At 40.8% G+C, this 23627-nt stretch overlaps 1 protein-coding gene across 1 annotated transcript; it reads right to left on the minus strand.

Moving 5' to 3' along the window:
* Positions 1 to 402: 402 nt before the first annotated feature.
* LOC149181698 (uncharacterized) lies at positions 403 to 23417 on the minus strand. Its single transcript, XM_089414294.1, has 4 exons — positions 23238 to 23417; positions 22945 to 23132; positions 1131 to 1931; positions 403 to 832 (listed from the first exon to the last, which is right to left on the minus strand). The coding sequence occupies exons 1-4, from the start codon at positions 23415 to 23417 to the stop codon at positions 403 to 405; spliced, it is 1599 nt and encodes a 532-aa protein (XP_089270420.1).
* Between the last annotated feature and the right edge of the window lie 210 nt (positions 23418 to 23627).

Raw genomic sequence — 23627 nt, forward strand, 5'->3', positions numbered from 1 at the left:
AAGATAGGCATCTAAACTCCCACCCAGAGATTCTTTGGTAGAATCTATTAGCAAGCCATTTCCAATCTGCGGTTCTGTAGCAGGTGGGTTTGATATGATAGCCAAGACATTTCATGCCATTTTGTATAGGCATTGCCTCAATTCTAAATAAACCTTTGATATATGCAATTGTTTCCAAGTCAGATTGTCCATAATATAAACCACATTTATTAATATTCATGATCAACCCAAAAGCATTTGCAAATCTACTAAAAATGTGAAATAGATATAACCAAGAAAAACAGCAGAACATACCCATTATAAGGATGTCATCAACAAAGAGGTTATGTGAAATGTTGATGTTATTTCCCAACTTTAGTGGTTGAAATTGATACTCCGAGATCGATTTTTTAATATGCAAACTTAGGCAGTCCATGACCAGAATAAATAATAGAGGGGATAACGAACATCCCTGTCAGAGATCCTGCCAGCCCAAAAGAACCTTGTTGGGTACCCATTGATAATGATAGCATAGTTTACATTATCCACACAAGCCATGATCAAGTTAACATATCTGGGATGTAAACCAATCTTGTTAAGGACGAGTCTAAGAAATCCCCAATCCAGGCAATCATATGCTTTATGAAGATCAATATGTAGTATAGCAGCTTCAAGATGTTTGGTGTGAATCGAGTGCATACTTTCCTGTGCATTTGCCACAACATCATGGATGAGTCTACCCGGAAGAAAACCATGATGTTCTGGGGTGATGAAGCGTGAGAGAGTTTTGCGCATACGCCCAACAATAGTCTTCGATATGATTTTATAGGTGACGTTGCACAGAGAAATAGCCCTGAAGTCAGTGAAACCATTAGCAGAGTTGTTTTTAGGAATGAGGGCGATGTATGTGGAAGTTATCTTATGATGGATGAAGCCCATGGTCCTGGATTATTTAATCATGCCCAGAAGGTCAACTTTGAGAGATTCAAAAAAGAGTGTGAAAAGTTTGATTGTCCATCCATCAGGACCAGGACTTTTGTCACTCTTAAACGATTTAAGAACGCTCAAAATTTCTTCTTCAAAGACTTCCCTAAAAAGATCATCATTTTCTCTGAATCATACATGATTGGGTATGGATCTGTACCCCAAACCATGTCTTTAGCAGAAATTTTTCAGTGATTCCATAAGAATTTTGAAAAAATTGTACAACAGCATCACTTATCCCCTCTTGAGTCTGGTGTATGCGTCCATCAGAGTCCATAATCTCCCATATGGTATTTATATTACGACGATGATTAGCATATATCTGAAGGAATTTTGAATTGCAATCACCTTCCTTCAACCATAGCACCCTGCTCTTTAATCGCCATGTGGATTCTTCCAAAGTAAGGATCTGCTTCTTCTCGAGTTCCAGTGGTTGAATGTTTGAGCAGATGTGAGCGGGGAGATAATGAGAGGACATGGAGGAATGGGAAGAGTCCAGACTATTTTTTATATCAACAAGCTCCTTTCTGTTGTCCCTGATTTTCTTTTTCTGCCAGTGTTTGATAGTTCCCCGGAGGGAGTCAAGTTTCTCTAGAATGTTGACCATGGGAGAGGTCCCTGCAGAGCCAAAGCTACCCCAAGTTTCGAGCACCAATTTATTAAAATCAGAGTCCTCCAAGACTGTTCTATTAAATTTGAAGGGGATGCCCATGCGAAGCTCCATTTGCCTCCATTTGAGAGTAATGGGTCTATGATCCGATATGAAGTTACTGATGATATTTACCTGGGCATCCCCCAGACGGTCCAACAATTGTTCATGGATCAGAAATCGATCCAGTCTCTTTGCAACGTAGGTAGATCTAATATGCCCATTGTCCCAAGTAGGGGCAATTTTGGTGGGGCAAATGTCCACAAAGTTGTTCATGAGGATGGAATCCTGTATTTTCCTAGCAAGAGGATCAACTTTCCTAAAACATCCCCAAATTTCATCTAGACATATAGTGCAGTTTAGATCCCCCGCTATAATAAGTGACTCCAAGTCCATCAAACCAGAAGATATGAAATAGTCCCAAAAATTCCCTCTATCTTTGTATGGGGCATATATGTTTAAGATATGAACATGGCCAAGCAGACGATGAATGTTGCCTTATAGCAGGATAGCAGCGAAACATTCATAGACCTTTATATTGATCCAGCTGGGATCCCATAAGGCCACTAGACCACCCGAGAGACCCACAGCAGCAGTAGCAGATATATACCAGTTCGGAAACGTTTCTTGAATAAGAATAATGAAAGGTTGTAAAGACAACAAATGTTTGAGGGCTAAGTATTTTGGGGTAGTCCCCACACCCTGGATATTAAGGGAGATGATGCACATCATGGAAGATCTTTCTCGGGCAGCTGTGCTCTAAGGGCCGGTGAGGGGGAGATGTCAGAAATGGGGATGTCAACCAGAAACTGGTCCATTGGGGAGGAAAATGGATTTCTATTGGATCCTCCCTGAAAATGACGACTGCCATAGTTTTTCTTTCTTCACACAGTAATGTTGCCCGCAGAGGTAGGGCTGATGTGGGGAGATGATTGGCCCCCAGGCTTGTGGATAGTGAGGGTACGGAGATCAAGTGTCTTCCTTTGTAAGAGGAAGTCCAGGTCACTCCCTACGAAATTTGTAGGCGAAGCTGTAGTAATGCTGAGACATGGACCTTTATCTTTTGACTGACAGTGAGGCGGTGTCAGAGGGGCAACGTATGCTACATGCGAGGTAGACGGAATGTCCGGATATGGATGCGGGGCTGAAAATGGATTTGGAATGTCTTGACTAGTGGTAGGCTCAAGTGGCGGATGACATATGAAGGTTGGTGGACTGTTAGAAAGAGGAAAGTCCGATTTGGGGGAGACATTCGGGGATAATGGGCGATGAAACTATTGAACCGAAAGCAAGTGGAAGATGGGAATTTTGGTGTGAATGCATACCTAGATGATGCGGATGATGATTGTGTGGCATAGCTCGTTTACCATTGAGACTCTGTCTACCCATGTTAGAGCGAGACACCATGGCACCATTGAAGCATATTTTTCCATGGAAGTGTCCACCAGGTCGGAAAGAGTATTGATCACACATATGACCAATTCTGTGGCAGAAAGATCATCTGAAGGGAACCCCCCAATAGTCCAGCCTTTGTTGGAGGAAAGCGTCACCCTATTGAAGTTCAATGTGGTCTAGAAAACCACCGCGATAATCCTTCTCAATGAGAATCCAGGCAACCCTCTTGTCTTGTGCCCCCAGATAGTGTGGGTCAACATAGATAAATTTGTTGATGGCATTGCCAATGTCAGAGAGAGCTTGTTTGGTCCATAATTCAAGTGGAAGACCAGGTAACTTGACCCATACCAGTTTTTTTGAAGGTGTATTCTGAAGAGGATTGTACCCAGTGTACCATTTATGGAGGGCAAGGAAGCTTTTTCCATGAATCCATCGGATGGCTTTAATTTTCTCCAAGTCCTCCTGACTGAGAAAATGAAAACTGTACCATCCCTTCAGTGGCCTCACAACCGTAGGCAAGTACCCTAGTATAGACTTCCATTTATTGTCTATCCAATTTCACATTTCAGAGTCCTCCATCTCCGAGAAATATCATCTACCTACTAAAGCGCATTTTTGGAGACTGTTAATATGGTCTGCCAGGGTATCACTGTTCAAAGCCAAAGCCGGAGGTCGAGGAACAGTTTTTATGTAGTGATGTTTTGAATGACGATGATGGAGTACATGCCGAACACCCATTTGATCAGGAGGCACATGAGAAACATCTGGCATACTTCCATCACCCAGGATAGTACGCCATGCATCTGTAAATATTCAGCATCCTGTTAAGCCTGTTGATAGATTTCCTTCTCTCTTCCCTAAAGAAATGGCCGAAGAAAAATCTGATCCAATGACTATCTCTTCACTATTTAAAGAAGTAGAGCAACCTGAAAGCTCGGAACCACATCTGTTCCCTATCTATGAGCCTCTCCAAAGTCAATATACCAGGTATCCAGCACCTGATCTTAGTGGAAAAGGGAAACTTCTATAAACACATAACTTCCATCCTGAATCACACAGAGAATGGAATATTGACAATCTCAATGTTGCTCAGATTCAACAAATGATAGATCTTATGTTTATAGAATACAATCTCATGTGCTTAAGGGGAAAAAATGAAATAGAAGCTTGTAAATCTATTGTTCAGTGCTTTACTGGAACTTTGTTGAGATGGTGGGAAACAGAGTCATCACCAACAATAGTGGCAAAAATGGAAAATGAAATCTTGAAAGATGAAGTGGGAGATATCATTCATAATTCTAATGGAGATCCACAAAGCAATATGATTGGGGCACTAACTTCATTCATTTTAGAACATTGGTGTGGAGGAGAACTTGAACTTGCCAATAAGCATGAGATAATTCTCATGAATATTAAATGTAATAAAATGTCTCATTATGAAGATTTTCATAGAGATTAGATTCAAGGAATATATGAGGTTAAAGATAGCAAAAATCTCTTGTGGAAACAAATTTACTTAGGAGTATTGCCTTCAAAATTTGTAGATTATCTAAGACAACAAGATGCTTTTCAGTTGCCTTTTGAATCCTTTACTTGGGGAGAAATATACAACATCATAACAAAAGTTCTGGTAAATTTATGCACTAGTATGAAAGTTAATAAATCTCTGCAGAAGATGTCAAGATTACCAGACAACAAATCCATCTGTAACAGGTATGGTATTGCCATAGATGACCCCATAGTAAAAAGAAGAAAAGCTAAAAAGAAGGCCAAGAAAGAAAAAAGACAAGAATACAGAAAATATCCACAGAGGAAAAGAAAAGGGACCAAGAAAGGATATTATAGATATGTGCCAAAAACACATCACTATGAACCCAAGTATATTCATCTCCAGACACATAAGAAAGATCAGTGGAATAAATTGATTTGTTTGCTCTTTGGCCAACCTGGACATACCTCCAGTCGTTGTCCTTTATCAGAAGAATCTAAGAGAAACAGAGGAAAGAAATATTTTGAAGCTACAAAGAAGAAAAGGATAGTAAAAACAGAAAGCATGGTGCCAACCCTATGTTATAAATGTGGTTCTAAGAATCACAAATCTAAAATTGTCCAAACATCTCATTTAGAGAACAGATACAACAACGAAAACTCTGTTCAACATCTGAATCCTCTGAAATTTCTTCTTCAGAATGCTCTGATGAAGAATTAAACATGCACATGAATGAATATGACTGCACTGATTCAAACAACTGTTTGTGTGAATCAAGCACTGAATCATAAATCTCATTTGATGAAGACCATGTTTCTCAGCCAAAGGAGAAGGTTCTCATGGCACAAACCATGGATGATACAGAAACAAAGCTACTTGCCCAGATCAGAACATTGGGAGAAGGAGAAATGAAGGAAAAGTTACTAGAAACTTTTCTAAGCACAATGCACAAAAATCAGGGGAGCAGTAGCAAGACTGCCTCTAAAACTAAACTAAAGGCATTATTCGTTGATGCCTCATTTGAAAGAAATACAAGATCTTTTCAAAGAAGCCAACAGAACTCTAAGACCAGAGCCCTCACATTAGGAGAAGTCAGCCAAGAGATTCATAATCTCAAAAAATAGATTGTCTCTCTAAAAGCACAAGCCTGTGAGTTACAAAAAGGGAAGAAAACTGAGGATGCATATGATGAATACTACACTAACCCAAATATTGAAATATTTGAAGGAAAAAGGGATGATACTATAGGATTCACCGACATGAGAGTAATGGCTATCGAGTATTAGCAACATCATGTTATGCTAGATATCTGTATAAATGGTGAAATGTTTTCCCTAAGAACACTTATTGACTCACGGGCAGATGTCAATATTCTAAATTCAAAAATAGTACCTACAAAGTATTGGGTAAAATCCTTTAGACAAGTGATTAGGTTAGGAAACAAAGATCTACTGTATGAAGTCCCTCAGGCCTCTGTTTGCTTTAGAGGGCATTGCATCAAATTAAAATTTGTTGTTGCAGACATTCTTGTTGACTGTATTTTGGGGAATGTATTTTTAGTAGCTGTGGAGCCACATGGATTAGCCAGATTGAAAAATTGCAAGGCTGGTTATTTTATATATCTACCAAGCTCAGATGGAAAATTACAAACAATCGAGTTACCCTTTGTCTCTACTCCCAGAGTTTCTACTATAGTACACTGTGTAGAATTTCCCTATAAAGATAAGTATGAAGGGAAACCCTGCAAGAGCAGAGTAATCCCTATGAACAAAGAATATAGAGATCTCTGTCAAAAAGAGATAGAAAGCCTCCTGGAAAGAAGATTAATTAGAGAATCTAGCAGTCCTTAGAACTGTTATGGTTGTTATGTTAATAAACATTCAGAACAGTTAAGAGGTATCCCAAGGCTGATAATAAACTATAAACCTCTGAATACTGTCCTCTCAGATGATACTTACCCCATTCCTCACAAAGGAAATCTTTTAGCAAGAATAGCAGGGGCTAAAGTATTTTCTAAATTTGATGTGAAATCAGGATTTTGGCAGGTGGAAATTAATGAAGATGATAAGTTTAAGACTGCTTTCAGTGTCCCAGCAGGACACTATGAATGGAACGTCATGCCTTTTGGACTAAAGCATGCCCCCTCCAAATTCCAAAAGGTTATGGATAATATTTTCAAGCCATATTTTGATTGGTTACTAGTATACATTGATGATATACTTATATTTTCTAAAAACGTCCATGATCACTTTAAACATATCCAAAAATTTGTACAACTTGTCAAAACCAATGGATTGGTTCTTAGCAAGAAAAAGATTGAATTATTTCATACAAGTATCAAGTTTCTTGGCCATACAATTAAAAATGGGTAGATCACTCTGTAAAAACATGCTCTGGAATTCGCTGGTAAATTTCCAGATATTATCACTGACAAAACTCAATTACAGAGATTCTTGGGATGTTTAAACTATGTAAGAAACTTTTACAAAGATTGTGCCAAAGATAGATTATTACTCAACAGAAGACTGCAAAAACATCCAGAACCTTGGTATTAGGCCCACACTGAAGCTGTCAAAAGAATTAAATTGAAGGTAAAAACTGTTCCTATTCTTCATATCGCTGATGAAAATTCTTTCAAAATTGTTGAAACCGATGCCAACAATGAAGGGTGGGGAGGAACCTTGAAGCAAAAGAAAGAAGGAAAAGAACAAATAGTTCGGTTTGTCTCAGGGACTTGGATCTCACATGAGAAAAACTATTCTACTATAGAAAAAGAGGTCAAAGCAGCATGGAACTGCATTGATAAATTTGATATCCACCTGATACACAAAAAGTTTCTCTTAAGAAAAGATGCCTCTGCACTAAAGAAAGTCCTTAGTAAAGCTATAAAGAAAGCAGGAGAAGCTAAGTTTGCAAGGTGGCAGGCTCTATTTGCAAATTTCGACTTTGAAGTCGAACACATCAAAGGCGAAAAGAATTGTCTGCCTGACTTCCTAAGCAGAGAATATTTAAATCAGAAAGACACTGCCATGGTGATAGTAACAGAATGGGACCCTTCCCAACATATAGAGACTCTGAGAAGTATTTCTGAAACACAGAACTGGGAAGAATATTGTTCCAAATGGAAACCAACATGGCAGCTAAGAAACACAAAAGTGCTCGATGCAAATTTGCAACCTCATTCAGATATTCAACACTTAGTACTTGAAAGGAAAGTCTACCCCAAAGGTAGAAAATGGATACACGACATGGTGTATCAGAGGAGTATGATGGCCGCACATTTGGCTGAAGAATCCCTAAGCCAAAATTTTAGAGATATCATTGTGATCTGGACAGAAGGAAGCAACCATAGGAGAATCTTCCACAAATATCTTGCCATAAATCGGACCGGGATGGTACGACATGCCAGAAATGTGGCCATAGGGTAATCCAAGCATTATCTTCCCGCATACCATTTACAACTTTTCAGACTACAAAAAGTTGTGGTGGGACATCATGAATGTAGATGGAAAAATGAAACTCACTACACAAGAGTAAAATTTGGGGCCACAGGGACCACACAAAGACAACGGCAAGGTGAATGGCTTGAACAATGGTGGAACGATTTTGGCCTCAACAAGACTGCTATGGATCCTTCCATTGTGACTTTTGATATGAATGTGACACTTGTGGTTCGCCGAGGTCTAAGGAACACTAGTCTGTTAAAGGCAGGAAGCCATGTGTCAGACGCTAGAGTGTGAAAGTCCAAAGGTTCGTGTACGGGTTTGTGTAAAGGTTCGTGTATTGATCATAGAGAAGAGACTCAACAAGAGCAAGCTTCACATCTGAAGCTTCGTGTTTAAAAGGTGCATTAAAAACTCAATAAACTTGTAAATATTAGTTGCCATGTTTTACAGCCGGATCTGTACGGAATTATATTCTTTGCCATGCACATGATTTGACTATACATCTGGATCGCAACCGAATTATATTCATTGTCATGCACATGATTTGACTATAGCGAATTATATTCACTACCATGCACATGATTTGATTAGGCCAACGATTTAAGAATAATCAGTGTAAGAATAATATTTTTATGATTTAAAATCCATTATCATTATTACCATTATTACCATGCCAAGTAGGCCAACCTTGTTCCCAAATTTCTTTACTTTTACTTTGAAATGTTGTGATTCTCAACTTCAATAATCCTTTTATGATTTAAAATCCATTATCATTATTATCAACCCATGTGAGAGAACCTGGTTCCCAAATGCAAGTATGCTTTATTACAGGCTATCGTCATCACTGTCAGAATAACCTTTTTATGATTTAAAATCCATTATCATTATTGCCATGCCAAATAGGCCAACCTTGTTCCCGAATTTCTTTACTTTTACTTTGAAATGATGTGATTCTTAACTTCACTAATCCTTTTATGATTTAAAATCTAGTATCATTATTATCGAACTATTTAAAATCTAGTATCATCAATGTCAAACAAACCATGTAAGAAACCCTTGTTCCCAAATTTCTTCAGCGTTACCTTCACTTTGAAAATGATGTGATCCCACATATATCAACTCAACTTCACCTTTTTATTTATACCAAATTATGTCAGGACAAAAAAAATAAAAAAATCAATTTTGGGTTGAACATTCCATCTACTAATCTACTCTCTCTTCGCATTGGTTATTTGAAACGTGAATCTATTCCTTTCAACGGAACTTTATCTTTGCGTTTGTATTCGCTGAAAAGAAAAGATAATAGGAAAGTAAACATATGTACATCGAACTTTGTCATTTAGGAAGTTGTTTATGCAGTAGAGGAATTGTTTACATGGTTAAAAATTCAAATTTTAAAATGGTGTAAAATAGTGTTTGAATTATATTTTTGAGAGTTAAAATAAATTTTAAGATTATCAAAAATTTTGAAATTTAACAATTATAATTTAAATTTACAAAAATCCGTATTAAATTTTTAAAATATAAAAGAATTTACAAAAATCCGTATTAAATTTTCAAAATATAAAATTTTTAAAATATAAAAGAAATTTCAAAAAAAACAGCCTCATTAAACTACACTACAGCCTCAACTCGGACCCGGCCTCATTTCAGACCCCGAACTACGAGAAGATGAATGGAAAAAATAATAATTAAAGGATATTGGGCGATGTGTCCATCTCGTACCAGTGGTCCATGGTCAAAGATGAAAATTTAAAGGTCAAAAAGAAGATGCTAGAAAAAGGAAAATGCCTTGCTTCCTACACATGTAAACCTGTCTCATGCAGAATCTCATATCGTACCTGTCTCATGCAGAATCTCATATGGGACCTGCAACAAGATGAAGAAAATAATAAAGTAAAGAAAGGACATGAAGAGTGTTATCATATTTAAGCAACTTAGGCGGAATGTATCTTTTTCTTTTCTCTTAAAGTGAAAGCAGAAGATAAACAATAGTAAGGTATGGCCATCAAACAGTAATTTAGATGCATGAGAATCTCATCATCCTGGACCTTCCATAAGAAAAGAATAAAAAACAGAAGGAAAAGATGACATGGACATTGCAATCATGTCAAGCAATTGGATGAACGGTGAGGGATGACTTTTGTATCTAGATCAGACTAAAAGGAATAATATGCCTTCTTTTCCTTAAAAATGGACGATGAAGATTATTAAGCAGCAGAGGAGAAGAAAGATTAGCAGACTGCTCTCTCGAAGGAGGAGGAGAACGATTAACACGCTGAATTGAGTCTGCTGCTTCCGCTCATCATTGGTGGAGGAAGGATGTCGCAGGACTTGGAGTTGATTTTGAATAACGTCTTCCTGGCGTTGCGACTGTTTCTGGGTGTATGGCAGTTGTTCACCAAACTCACACCCCTCGGGGCGCTTATAAAAGGTGTAGTCGGCTGCCTACTCCGACCATCTGGACTTTTCCAAACTTATTCTCGCCTGCAATTTCTTTCTGATCGAGTTTTCAGAGAAGCGAATTGTTTTGTCATCCTACACACTCAGCATGTCAGCGTCAGCTTAACTGATAATTGGCTGTTACCTGTCAACTTGTGAGTCTCAGAGGAGAAACTCCTGAAAATTTTAAACTGGTTTGCTGTGTTTGTACAAACGAAGGAAGAGAAGATCCATTGGCTTATTCCGACATCATTGAGCTTTTATATGTGCACGCCTGGAGTTCTGCTGTATCATGCATTTCATATGTGACTTCCTGCCTCGCTCATGGAGGCGACAGGTATACTCCTTGGGAAAGAAAGTGGGTGGACAATTTAAAACCTTGGAATGACATACAAATAAAGATCCAAAGGGGAGGGGAAATATAGGTGAAATTATTGCTGGAGGTGCAAAAGTCGAGAAAGAGGGTACGAGTTGGGTGCCTTGGTTAAACATGACCGATCAAGAATACGTGTAGTTATTTTGTAGTTCTGAACAGATGCTACATTGATGCTCCCCCGATTACAGTTATGGTGGAGTGTAAGAGTAGTGGGGAATATAGGCATTTGATTACATTGGTTTCATGCATGGCAAACAATGGTTGTGGCTCACTCAAATCTTTGTGGTCCAAACAATAAAGCGTCACTTCGCGGATTTAGTGAATCCATACTTTCTTATGTAAAAAATGGGTTTCCACGCATGAATCGGAATTGTAGAACGTAGTTTTATTTAAAACTTTTCACAGATTATATTTGCAGTTATGGTTGTTATTTTTCCATAAAGTTGTAATTTATGTTGTTAATTTTATTTGTGTGAAACATCAAATAAATTCAAGCTCGTAAAATGTACATTTGATGATTATGATTGTATAGGCGTGTAAATTTCAAATTTTGTAAAATGATTGAAATTCAAGTTATAAAAGTTTATATCATAAAATGTACATTTGATGATTGTATATGCGTGTAAATTTCAAATTTTGTAAAATGATTATGGAGGAATAAAGGCATATAATTATATTGGTTTTATGGTTAGCAAATCGTGGTTGTGGGTCACTCAAATCCATTGGGCTAGACAATAAAGCGCCTGTTCCCAAATTTAGAGCATAATTACCAAATTCGGTCGAATTGGAGGAAGAAATTTGAAAATATGGCGGTTCGATTCGGTTTGTGAATTAATTCGTCGATTCGAGGTTCGGTACGACATATTTAGTTTACAGAGAGTGCAACAGTTTTCCACGTGCCCATCCGCTCTTCATAAACCCTTTCACATCCATGAAATTGCATATGGTTAAATGTTAGTATTGTATAAAATCAACCATCTACAGATTGATAGTGAATCTCCCGGGTCACTTGATAATGAAAATATGGTGTTCTGATTACCATCCAAAACCTAGGATTGAAAAGATTAATACAGTTTAGGAGACATTCACTTATATCTCTAAAGAGGCTATATCTTTAAAACATAAACAATCATGACTGTGAACCACATTCTCTCAATGTGCACCAAATGAAAAGATTATAGACATATATAACAAAATTACAAAAAGAGGGTGAAAACATGCAGAGAGGCTTTTAACCCGGGTATGGAAAGTCCCCTATATCAAAATTGTTCTACTCCCAAGTGATCTCCAAGTACCATTTGCCAATCGATCCCTGTAATCCTTTCTTTGATAATATGTCCGCTTCCTTGTTTAGGTTCCTTCCAATGTGCTGGATTGTGGAGTTGCTATGTAGTTGCCATAGAAATTCGATCCTTTCTAGCCATTCTTGAAGCATGGGGTTGTTGATGGATGCCCTCCCCATGAATCTTCAAGTCTCCATATATGTGCAAAGTGGGGTTCCCAGAGAAATTTTTGAACCATAGGAGCCCCAAGAGTGTTGATGCTTCAACTTTGGTATTTGTACCACTACCACAATTCCAGTAGACCCTGTATGACAAATCAGCGGTCATGGCAATCCAAAATCCACATGCACAGGTGTTCCCTTGGGCAGCCCCATCAAAAAACCCCATAGGGTATATGAATTGAAAATTATTCTTCATTTGAGGGCTAAAATTAGTGCATGATGACTGTACAAAGAAAATTGAAAGATTGGTGGAGATTCTTTCAATAATCAGAGAGAAATCTTCCCTACAGTTTTGGAATATACTTATGTTCCTTCAATTCAAGATTGCCCAGAAGATAGAAAGAGGAATGCCTCTCCAGGCAGTGTTTTGTGTGCTGCACCATTTTAATAAGTTCCTAATGCAAGTGTGTTGAATGTATGGGAAACCAAAGAGGGAAGCAATCTTTTTCCATACCTGAGTAGTGAATTGGCGTGCAAAAAGATGTGATCATTATCTTCAATATAATTTTTGCATATGGAGCATATTCCGAGGCCATGACAATTTCTTTTCTACAGATTCTCCCATACTAGATTTCTGTTATGATATACAAGCCATGTGAAAAGTATAACTTTTATAGGAGCTTTAGTTTTCCAGAAGGCGTATAGAGTTTGATGATCCCCCTGTCTGGCAACCATATTTGATAGAGTATAATATGTGTTTGCCACTATAATGTTATTAGATGCCATTCTACCTGACCATACAATTTTGTCCCGTGTTCCTATGCAGCAAATGCCAAGCTGCTTCATTATTGAAATACTTTGAATCCATTCCCCTTCCTTTTGGCAAGTGAACCCCAAATCCTAGGCATTTTTCCATATAAGGATCAAACCATGCCACCTATTTATAACTTGGCCCCAGAAAAAAAATGCCACGCTCATTCAAGTGTAGGATGATACTGTCAGAAATAGAGAAATCCGAACCAGCACCCAATATTGGGTCAATGCCAATAAGAATGTTATTGCCACACTGAAATTTCCATTCTAGATGGTGAATGAAATACTTGTCTACTTTCAAAAAACTTAGCCACATGGCTGAACCTTGTTTGATACCAATGGAGCCATATCTGTACCAAACACTGAAATCTTTATTCTTTAGGTACTTGTGCTGGATGATCTTGGTCCATGTGCCTGCTCCAAATAAGCCCCTCTAGAGGGATTTTATGAGCATTGCCCCACCAAAACAACGAAGGTCCATAATTTCCCAACCACCCATGCCCTCTGGGAGAGTGATATTTGATAATTTGGTCAAGTGGTATTTTTTCCCACTGTGGCTACCCGCCCAGATGAAGTTTTCCATGAGATGGTTTATATCATTAATGATGGAGGCAGGGATATGGAAAAGATGAGCCCAATAGACGCCCAATTGTGACAGAAAAACTTGTGTAACGATAACCCGTCCCCCTAAAGACAGGCATCTAAACTCCCACCCAGAGATTCTTTTGTAGAATCTATGAGCAAGCCATTTCCAATCTGCTGTTCTGTAGCAAGTGGGTTTGAGATGATAGCCAAGATATTTCATGCCATTTTGTATAGGCATTGCCTTGATTCTAAATAAACCTTTGATATATGCAATTGTTTCCAAGTAAGATTGTCCATAATATAAACCACATTTATTAATATTCATGATCAACCCAAAAGCATTTGAAAATCTACTGAAAATGTGAAATAGATATAACCAAGAAAAGTGGTGGAGCATACCCATTATAAGGATGTCATCAACAAAGAGATTATGTGAAATGTTGATGTTATTTCCCAACTTTAGTGGTTGAAATTGATCCTCTGGGACCACTTTTTTTATATGCAAACTTAGGCAGTCCATGACCAGAATAAATAATAGAGGGGATAGCGAACATCCCTGTCAGAGAACCCGGCCAACCCGAAAGAACCTTGTTGGGTACCCATTGATAATGATAGCATAGTTTACATTATCCACACAGGCCATGATCCAGTTAACATATCTGGGATGTAAACCAATCTTGTTAAGGACGAGTATGAGAAATCCCCAGTCCAGGCAATCATATGCTTTATGAAGATCAATATGTAGTATACCAGCTTCAAGATGTTTGGTGTGAATCGAGTGCATACTTTCCTGTGCATTTGCCACAACGTCATGGATGAGTCTGCCCGGAAGAAAACCATGATGTTTTGAGGTGATGAAGCGTGAGAGAGTTCTGCGCATACGCCCAACAATAGTCTTCGATATGATTTTATAGATGACGCTGCACAGAGAAATAGGCCTGAAGTCAGTGAAACCATTAGCAGAGTTGTTTTTAGGAATGACGGCAATGTATGTGGAAGTTATCTTATGTGGATGAAGCCCATGGTCCTTGATTCTTCAATCATGCCCAGAAGGTCAACTTTGAGAGATTCAAAAAAGAGTGTGGAAAGTTCGATTGTCCATCCATTAGGACCAGGACTTTTTTCACTCTTAAACAATTTAAGAACGCTCAAAATTTCTTGTTCAGAGACTTCCATAAAAAAATCATCATTTTCTCCGGATCATACATGATTGGGTATGGATCTATACCCCAAACCATGTCTTTAGCAGAAATGTTTTCAGTGATGCCATAAGCATTTTGAAAAAATTGTACAACAACATCACTTATCCCCTCTTGAGTCTGGTGTATGCGTCCATTAGAGTCCGTAATCTCCCATATGGTATTTATATTACGGTGATGGTTAGCATATATGTGAAAGAATTTTGTATTGCAATAACCTTTCTTTAACCATAGCGCCCTGCTCTTTAATCGCCATATGGATTCTTCCATAGTAAGGATCTGCTTCTTCTCGAGTTCCAGTGATTGAATGTTTGAACGGATGTGAGCAGGGAGATAATGAGTGGACATGGAGGAATGGGAAGAGTCCAGACTATTTTGGATATCAACAAGCCCCTTCTTGTTGTCCCTAATTTTCTTTTTCTACCAGTGTTTGATAGTTCCCCGGAGGGAGTCAAGTTTCTCCAGAATGTTGACCATGGGAGAGGTCCCTGCAGAGCCAAAGCTGCCCCAAGTTTCGAGCACCAGTTTATTAAAATCAAGGTCCTCTAAGACTGTTCTATTGAATTTGAAGGGGATGCCCATGCGAAGCTCCATTTTCCTCCATTTGAGAGTGATGGGTCTATGATCCGATATGAAGTTACTGATGATCTTTACCTGGGCATCCCGCAGACGGTCCAGCAATTGTTCATGGTTCAGAAATCGATCCAGTCTCTTTGCGACGTAGGTAGAGCTAATACACTCATTGTCCCAAGTAGGGGCAATTTTGGTGGGGCAAATGTCCACAAAGTTGTTCATGAGGATGGCATCCTGTATTTTCCTAGCAAGAGGATCAACTTTCCTGAAACATCCCCAGACTTCATCTAGACAAATAGTGCAGTTTAGATCCCCGCTATAATAAGCGACTCCAGGTCCATCAAACCAGAAGATATGAAATAATCCCAAAAATTCCCTCTATCTTTGTATGGGGCATATATGTTTAAGACATGAACACGGTCAGGCAGGCCATGAACACTGCCTTCTAGCAAGATACCAACGAAGCATTCATAGGCCTTTATATTGATCCAGTTGGGATCCCATAAGGCCACTAGACCACCCGAGAGACCCACAGCAGTAGTACCAGATATATACCCTCAAGCCTCCTCTTATACTTTTCTCATTGACAAATCAACGACCGAGATTAAGTCCCTAATCAACGGCTAAGATTAGATCTGGCTTGATCCATGACTTTTGGACCATTCTAACATAGTTTTATATTAATTCACTTTAATATTTTATTTTCCCTAAGTTTAGACTTAGGGACTCCATTAAAAATATTAATTATTTTAATATCTCCCAAACTGTTTAGAATCTGCCCAAACCCTTCCCGGGTATTGGAGATCTCATGTGCCTTAGCCTCTTCACCAATTTTCATGGCTAAAGCACATCCGATGCTACCCCAAATCAACACTCCCTCTTAGCGAGGACTATGCTCTAACAATACTCCTCACTGAGTATCACCCTGATCATCGGGCATCGGTCCCTATGCTGATGTTAGGCCCGCTGCCCATCATCTGCACTGCTGCGTCCTATACAGCTACCCATGAACCTGCCACTACCACTACTGCATCCGTACTGCAACTCCTTCTCATCTTGTTGCATCGTGCTGCCCATAGCACTGTCACTGCTAACTACTACATTGCAACCCAGTTACTAAGAAGTAAGTAACTGATCTCCCAACTCTGACATCTCTGTCAGGCTAGAGACACCCTCGATGCTGAAACTCCATCTGTCGCTGACAAGTGCTCCCTCTCTGACCTCTATGCTACTGCAACAACTCCATGCATCTCACACCGTTGCACACCTCTCTGTGCCATCTTGCATTGGTGCAACACTCTCGTGCTTCTCGCACTGCTACCTCATGTTGTCCTAGGAATGCTGCACTGTAGCTCCCTCTATCGCTTCACCCGCATTCATCTCTACTGAGATCTGCCAGTATTGCTACTCCTCTTTGGGGCTCCCGTAGCAAGGTCTAATCTAAGAGGCTAGGTACCTCGAGGATCCTGCCCCGTAGTCCGTCTGATTACAACTCGATGTCTCCCAACTCCCCACAGTGGAATCATTTGACCTTGGAGAGGTCCTTCTTCTGTTTCTCCTGCTTTCCCTCATATGCTAAGGCAACATCCACCTCCTCCTCCTTTTTTATTATGATCCCCTTGCCGCTGCTTCTCGCCTTGCTCAGCCTTCTATTCTCTTCTTGGAAAAGAGTTGCCCACATTTCCTCCCAATCTGGAAGGGTACCTCTACGCAATATGCTCTGGACAAACACCTCCCAGTGTTCTAAGATTGCGTTCAGGTTGCTCTCACCATCAATTCTTGATCCGGCGTGGCCCCTATGGAAGTCAGCTGATCCCGGATCTCCTTCAATCGACCGAGGAAGATGTTGACCTGTTCTCCCTTCTACATCTGGTATGACCGCAATTGATTTTCTAGTAACATCCTTCTCTGCACAGAAGTATGTTGGTACAATTTCTTTAGGGCCTCCCACATCTCATTTGTTGTGTCCTTTTCGGCAATATGTGGTACTACATGGTCCTTGATCCCATCAAGAATGACGCTCTTGGGCCTCGTCATTGCCTCCTCGTACTTGTCATTATCAGCTGGGTCAACTGGGATAGCTATTCGTACTTGTCGTTATCAGTTGGGTCAACTGGGATAGCTATCGTCCTCAAGGCGAAGTGCTTGACATGATTCTTGTCTAGAATGGATAGGATTTTGGCCTTCCAGACTACGAAGTTTGAGGCTCCATCCAGTCTGTCCTAGTCTCTTACCCCATTCACTGCCATCTCGTTGCTCCTCTACTTCCCTCCTGGAAGTTCTTGGTGTGACTCCCTCTGAGCCTCGATTTCCCTCCTGGAAACCCTTCTTGCGAATGTCGAGATGCCCCCACTCCGATCGTTAGTGCAGCTGCACCACTGATCCAGATTTCTCGACTAGAAATCCTCGGTAGCAACTCCCTCCTCCTTGGCCTTGCCCTGTTAGGTATTGTTCTGACTACAATACCCCACCAGCTCCACTCTGCAACTTACCCACAGCCTTTTAAACCCCAGCAAACCGAAGGTTAGAGCTCCTAGGCTCTATGTAATCCCGGCACTAGCAAATTAGCTTCCTCAACCAACTACGTCAACCCTCCTGGCCTCTGCGTGAGTCTCTCTTTGCCTCCGTTAGACTCTAAACTACCTCTTCTTGGCTCGAACTTGATGACGCAGGCACTGCGTCACCCCTTCCTTGCTGCATCTCTGCTACGAACAACTTTTGTCACTCAGGACAATTGTTTTCTACTGTTGCTGCTTTGCTCGGCTGATGTCCTCAGTGCTCTTGTGATTTGCAACCACGCTCTGATACCATGTTGGAATTTCTAAGTCTAACCCGTTAGAAAGCCTTCATGTACTTTCTGATTTATTCCTACCTACTTGTTCTGTTAATTAACAAGTTATTTACCATGTAAATACTGGAAATAAATACAAGTGCATGCTCAACACATTACAGATCATCAACTGAAGGAAACATAAACAAGCACACAAGTGACACCATCGTTTTTGGACTAATGTCCCCGGGAAAAAAAAAAAAAAAAAACTCAATGCAGGAAAACCAGTGTAGCTATTTGAGGGTTTGATTTATTAAGCAGTTTCAGAATACAATCTAGGTGCCAAATCCGGCTCACCCAACATGCAATAGTACCTCTCTACTCGGAAGCAGATATTCCGGCTAAAACCCTGGATAAACACTTGATCTGGATTTAAACAGAAACACAACAAATTACAGATATAACCATAAATACAGAGATGCAACCGAAATAATACTTCATTTCATTGATGTAAAATACTAAAATATGCTTACAAACAGAAATGGAAATAAACCAGCTAAGAAGATGATAGCTTATCTCTGAGAAGAGATGTGGCGGCTACATGCCTCTGAACTGTCTTACACTGAGGCTCGAAGGCCTATTTATTGTTGAGAAACAATGGAAAACCCTAAACATCCAAAAATCTAAGCCTAAGAGATGAAGCGCCAAACTATGGGCCCCGTTTTGGGTAAACTGGTACATCAACTTCCTGGGGTTGTGACTTAACATGGACCATACCTCGTTAGAAAGATCTATCCGAGGACTACAACTTTGGGGCCTCAAAACGGCTTCGAAAGTTCAAGACCCGAAAAACTGCTAAAAATAGTAAATTGTGCTACAATTAAGGAAACTGAAAAACTGAAAGAGATAGTTGTGGGCGTCCAAATGGGATAGGTGGGTGGCCACCAACATCCACCTGGATCATTCCTCCCCCCTTAGGAAGCAATGGTCCCCATCGCATTGAGTTCCTCCATGAGATGAGGAAACTTTTGCTAAACTTGGTCCCTAGTTAGTTGTTCTGCAACCTGTGATGTGTCCAGTAATGGTGGTAAGCTTGGTCGAGGGCGGTCCACATTGAACTCTCGGTGCAAGCAAACGAATGGGGGAATGTGGTGCTCCAAAGCATTGTTTCCCACAGTCTTGGTACTAGTGTAAGGACCATATCGGAGTGGTCTGAGCTTCTGATGGACTCTTGTAAGGCGTTCTTTCTACAGATGCAACCAGACTTTGTCACCCACTTGAAACTTGTGTGGTACCTAATGTTGATCATGTCGTTGTTTGTACTTGGCATTTTCTAGAATGGAGTGGCGATAGATTGGCCCATGGGGTAGAGGTGCTCTGAAAGTCATATCTGACGAATGCTTAACCTTACAGTGCAAAGGTACCCCTGTGGGTGAGGAGAGGATGTTCCTGTATTCTTTCATGACCGTATCCACCTGCTTCTACTACATGGAGGAACCCTTCACGGGGGCCATGGATGTGGCTACAGTCTTCCCCTTACTTTGAGAGCGAACCAGACAGAAAATAAATTTCCTAGACTGAGAGATGATCTTACTACCTTTCTTAGCAGAGATCAAAGAAGTGGCGGTAGGTGGGGCTACCCCCAGTGTCCTGTATAATGTATTACACAAAGAAATAATAACAGCACGAGGCCTTGACTCATACATAGCATGTCGCTTCCACAAGTATGGTTGGCCTAATAATACATCACAAACATCAAGCGGTGCAACATCATACAATACCTCATCTGCGAAGGGCTTGATGTTGTAAGGAAGGCGGCACTACTGGTGGACTCGGAGATCTCGTCCTTGGTGAAGCCATCAGATGTTGTACGGTTGCGGGTGTGGTATGGTTGGTAGTCCCAGCTGCTTCACGACCTCTGCTGAAATGAGGTTCTTTTGGCTCCCACAGTGAATAATGAATTGCAGCAGCGAACCCTTCACCCACATCTGTGAGTGGAAAAGACATTCCCCCTCCTCTGGATCTTCGGGCTCATTCTTCTAGACCTTGGCAGTGGCAACAGTGACACTAGGCTCCGCATGAATGATTTGCTTCCCTTTGTCATTCCCCTTGTTGGTTTCTAACTCAGGGTTAGAACATGCATATGATTATGAAGCCTTCAACTCGGCTGCTAGCGACTACTTGGTCCGGCACTCATTTGTGTTGTGAGTGGGGCTCTTATGGAACTCACCACTTTCTTGTGTCCTTCTTTGACTTCATGGTGTTGTTATTTTCTTGCGGCTTCGACAGGTTGTCTTGGGTCACCCCGCCTTGGCTTTGTCCTTTGTTCTTCGGATTCGCCGATCCAAAGTCTCGCTTCCTTTGTTTAAACTTCTGCTCGATTTTGACAGCATATCGGTATGTCGTGTCGAGCAAGGAGATGTTCAGGGACTCCATCATGTCCTGGATGTACCTGTGTAGGCAGCCACGGTATTTGAGTACCAAATGCAGCTCAAAATCCTTGATACCCAACTTTGTGTGAAGGGTATGAAAAATATTTGTGAACTTCGGCACATCTTGGTCCCTTTCTTGCCGCAACGTGGTCAACTTTATGTATTTATCTTCATAGCTTTTGATAGGGTAGTACTACTCCTTGATGGCATCCCAGAATGAATTCCAAGTGGGTGCGGCTGAAAACAGTGAGATCGTACTTTCATCCTTCTGCTCGCAGTAGGTTTCCCACCAGTCCTTGACGTGGGGGGCAGCTTTGAGAAGAGCGAAAGTAATCTTTTCCCGTCCGGAAAAATCATGAACAGAAAAATACCCTTCTAGCAGATTTAACCATTTATCTACGGCGTCTACATCTATCTGACCCTCAAATATGGGAATGTCAAAATTAACTTGTACCTTAAAGGGTGTGGCACTTCCAGAGTAGCTGCTGGAAGTAGATGTGTCGCCCCTGCACAACCGCTAAAGGATTTGGGCAAAGTTATCCATCATCGCGTTCCTTTGTTGCTCGAGGGCCTCTTCGAGCAAGATTTTGATAGGATCTCCTGCCCCCTCGTCTTTCTTTTCATCCGCCATGGGAGGCCGTCGGGATTTGTGAGGCTGGTCATGCAAAGGTTCGACTAGTTCAAGCCCTAACTCCTTATATCCCGACCTCGTTGGGGACATGCAAAAACAAAAGAGAAAGAGTACCGCTTTGATACCACTGATCCGGATTTAAACAAGAACAAAACAAATTATAGATATAACCATAAATACAGAGATGCAGCAGAAATAATACTTCATTTCATTGATGTAAAACACTGAAATATGCTTACAAACATAAATGGAAATAAACCAGCTAGGGTGATGGTAGCTTATCTCTGAGAAGAGATGTGGTGGCTACATGCCTCTGAACTGTCTTACAATGAGGCTCGAAGGCCTATTTATTGTTGAGAAACAATGGAAAATCCTAAACATCCAAAAACCTAACCCTAGGAGATGAAACGCCAAACTATGGGCCCCGTTTTGGGTAAATTGGTACATCAACTTCCCGGGGTCGTAACTTTGGCATACGATCTCCGTTTGACACGCACAATACCTCGTTAGAAAGATCTATCCGAGGACTACAACTTTGGGATGAGAAACATAGGTCCTATGTTGCTCCCAGTTTTCCCAAAAAAAACATCATTTAGGGCCTCAAAATGGCTCTGGAAGTTGAAGACCCGAAAAAACTACTAAAAATAGTAAATTGTGCTACAATTAAGGAAACTGAAACATTGAAAGAGACAGTTGTGGGGGTCCAAGTGGGATAGGTGGGTGGCCACCAACATCCACCTAGATCAACACTCCGGCAGCTCCACAGCTCTAATCTTCCCCACGAAACCCCAGTGTCAACCTCTAAGGACTACATCAGCCTCTCTCTGGCCCAGCGTTAGCCCAGCATCACTCTGACTTGGCTTGCGTCAGCCTCAGGAGGCAGTGCGTCAATCCTCTGGCCCTCTGCGTCACCCACGCTGGCCCTCTGAGGCACTGCGCAGCTCCTGGATTCCTCTACGTGAGCCCTGGCTGCCTCAGCGTGAACCCTTGGCTACTTTTGCGTCCCTCTCTCCGGCTACTGCATTGATCCTCCCGGTGCTATCTCTGTGTCTCTGCTTCTGTATTCACTGCCCCTCAGCTGCAACTCTGATCACTCTCTCAACTTTCTCAGCAAACCCAGCCCCAGAAAGTCAAAATCTTGATCTCCCGGTGTGTTCTCCAAGTGACCCTCAAGCCTTCCCGGTTATTGGAGATCCCATGTGCCTTAGCCTCTCCACCAATTTTCGTGGCTAGAGCACATCCGATGCTACCACAAATTAACATCCTTCTCCTTAGGTGGTTGAAACTCTTCTTTTTCGCGGTCATGTGGAAGGATGCTCCTGAATCAATATACCATATATTGTTATCTATTGAGTTTGTCATGCAAGCAATCAATGAGAAATCTTTCTCGAACTAGGCAGAAAATGCATCTACCTCCGTTGATGCAGCTACATGATCCTTACTGGACTCCTTCCGCTTAGGACACTTAGTAACATAGTGTCCAAACTCATGGAAATGGAAGCACTTGATCTTGCTTAGATCCTTCTTCTTGCCCTTCTAACTGGACTTGGCCACTCCTTGGCACTCCTTTCCCCCTTGTTGCACTTGCCTGCTAGTGCAAAGTTCTCCCTGTCCTTTGTCTTCATCAATCTACCACCTGCGGCCCCTCTCCCAATCTCTTCCTAAACGCAGTTAGTCCATAGCCTTTCCCAACTGGGAAAATTTTCTCTGCCACTTACTACATCTTTGAAACCATACCAAGACTTGTGAAGTCCTAGAAGAGCAAAATTCACAAGGTCATTCTCTGGTACAGTCACGCCCACACCACCCAACTCATCTCGTACCTGAGTGAACCTTGACAAATATGCGACGATGGGTTCATCCTTACTCACTTGAATACTCCTCAACTTCTCCTTAAGAGAAAGCTTCTTGGTATCACCGGTACTCTAATATAGTTCTAAAATAGTTTTGAACATCTCATAAGTTGTCTTCTTCTCATCGATATGAAGAACTATATGATCAATGACCCCTTCTAGAATAATCCTCCTTACCTTGATATCATTCTTAGTATGATGGATCAACTGTTGGGGATCTTGTGATGGTGGTATGGTCTGCTTCACAAATTCTCCAAACCCATTATCCTGCAAAACTATCATGATCATCCCTTTCCATGGAATGAAGTTCAATGCTCCCTTTAAACAGTAATCTACTCTCAATCCTTGGTACACCATCCTGCTTTCTCAAAGAGCTCTCCAACACTTTCCCCCTAACAACCTTGTAGTCCTTTACAAGAAGTCGTAGTTAGGGCACTTCTGGCGCCTCATTAACAGTCCTTCAACCTGTACACGAACTTCCAACCAAATCTGTCTCAAAGGACCTCACCACCTAGCAATGCATACCTCAGCAATGGATGACTTCCATTGCCTTAAATCTCCTCGACT

Source organism: Pinus tabuliformis, chromosome 3_2 (assembly GCF_031772625.1).
Source record: "Pinus tabuliformis cultivar Carrire ecotype Pingquan chromosome 3_2, CPIR1, whole genome shotgun sequence".
In the NCBI taxonomy this organism is placed as follows: domain Eukaryota; kingdom Viridiplantae; phylum Streptophyta; class Pinopsida; order Pinales; family Pinaceae; genus Pinus; species Pinus tabuliformis.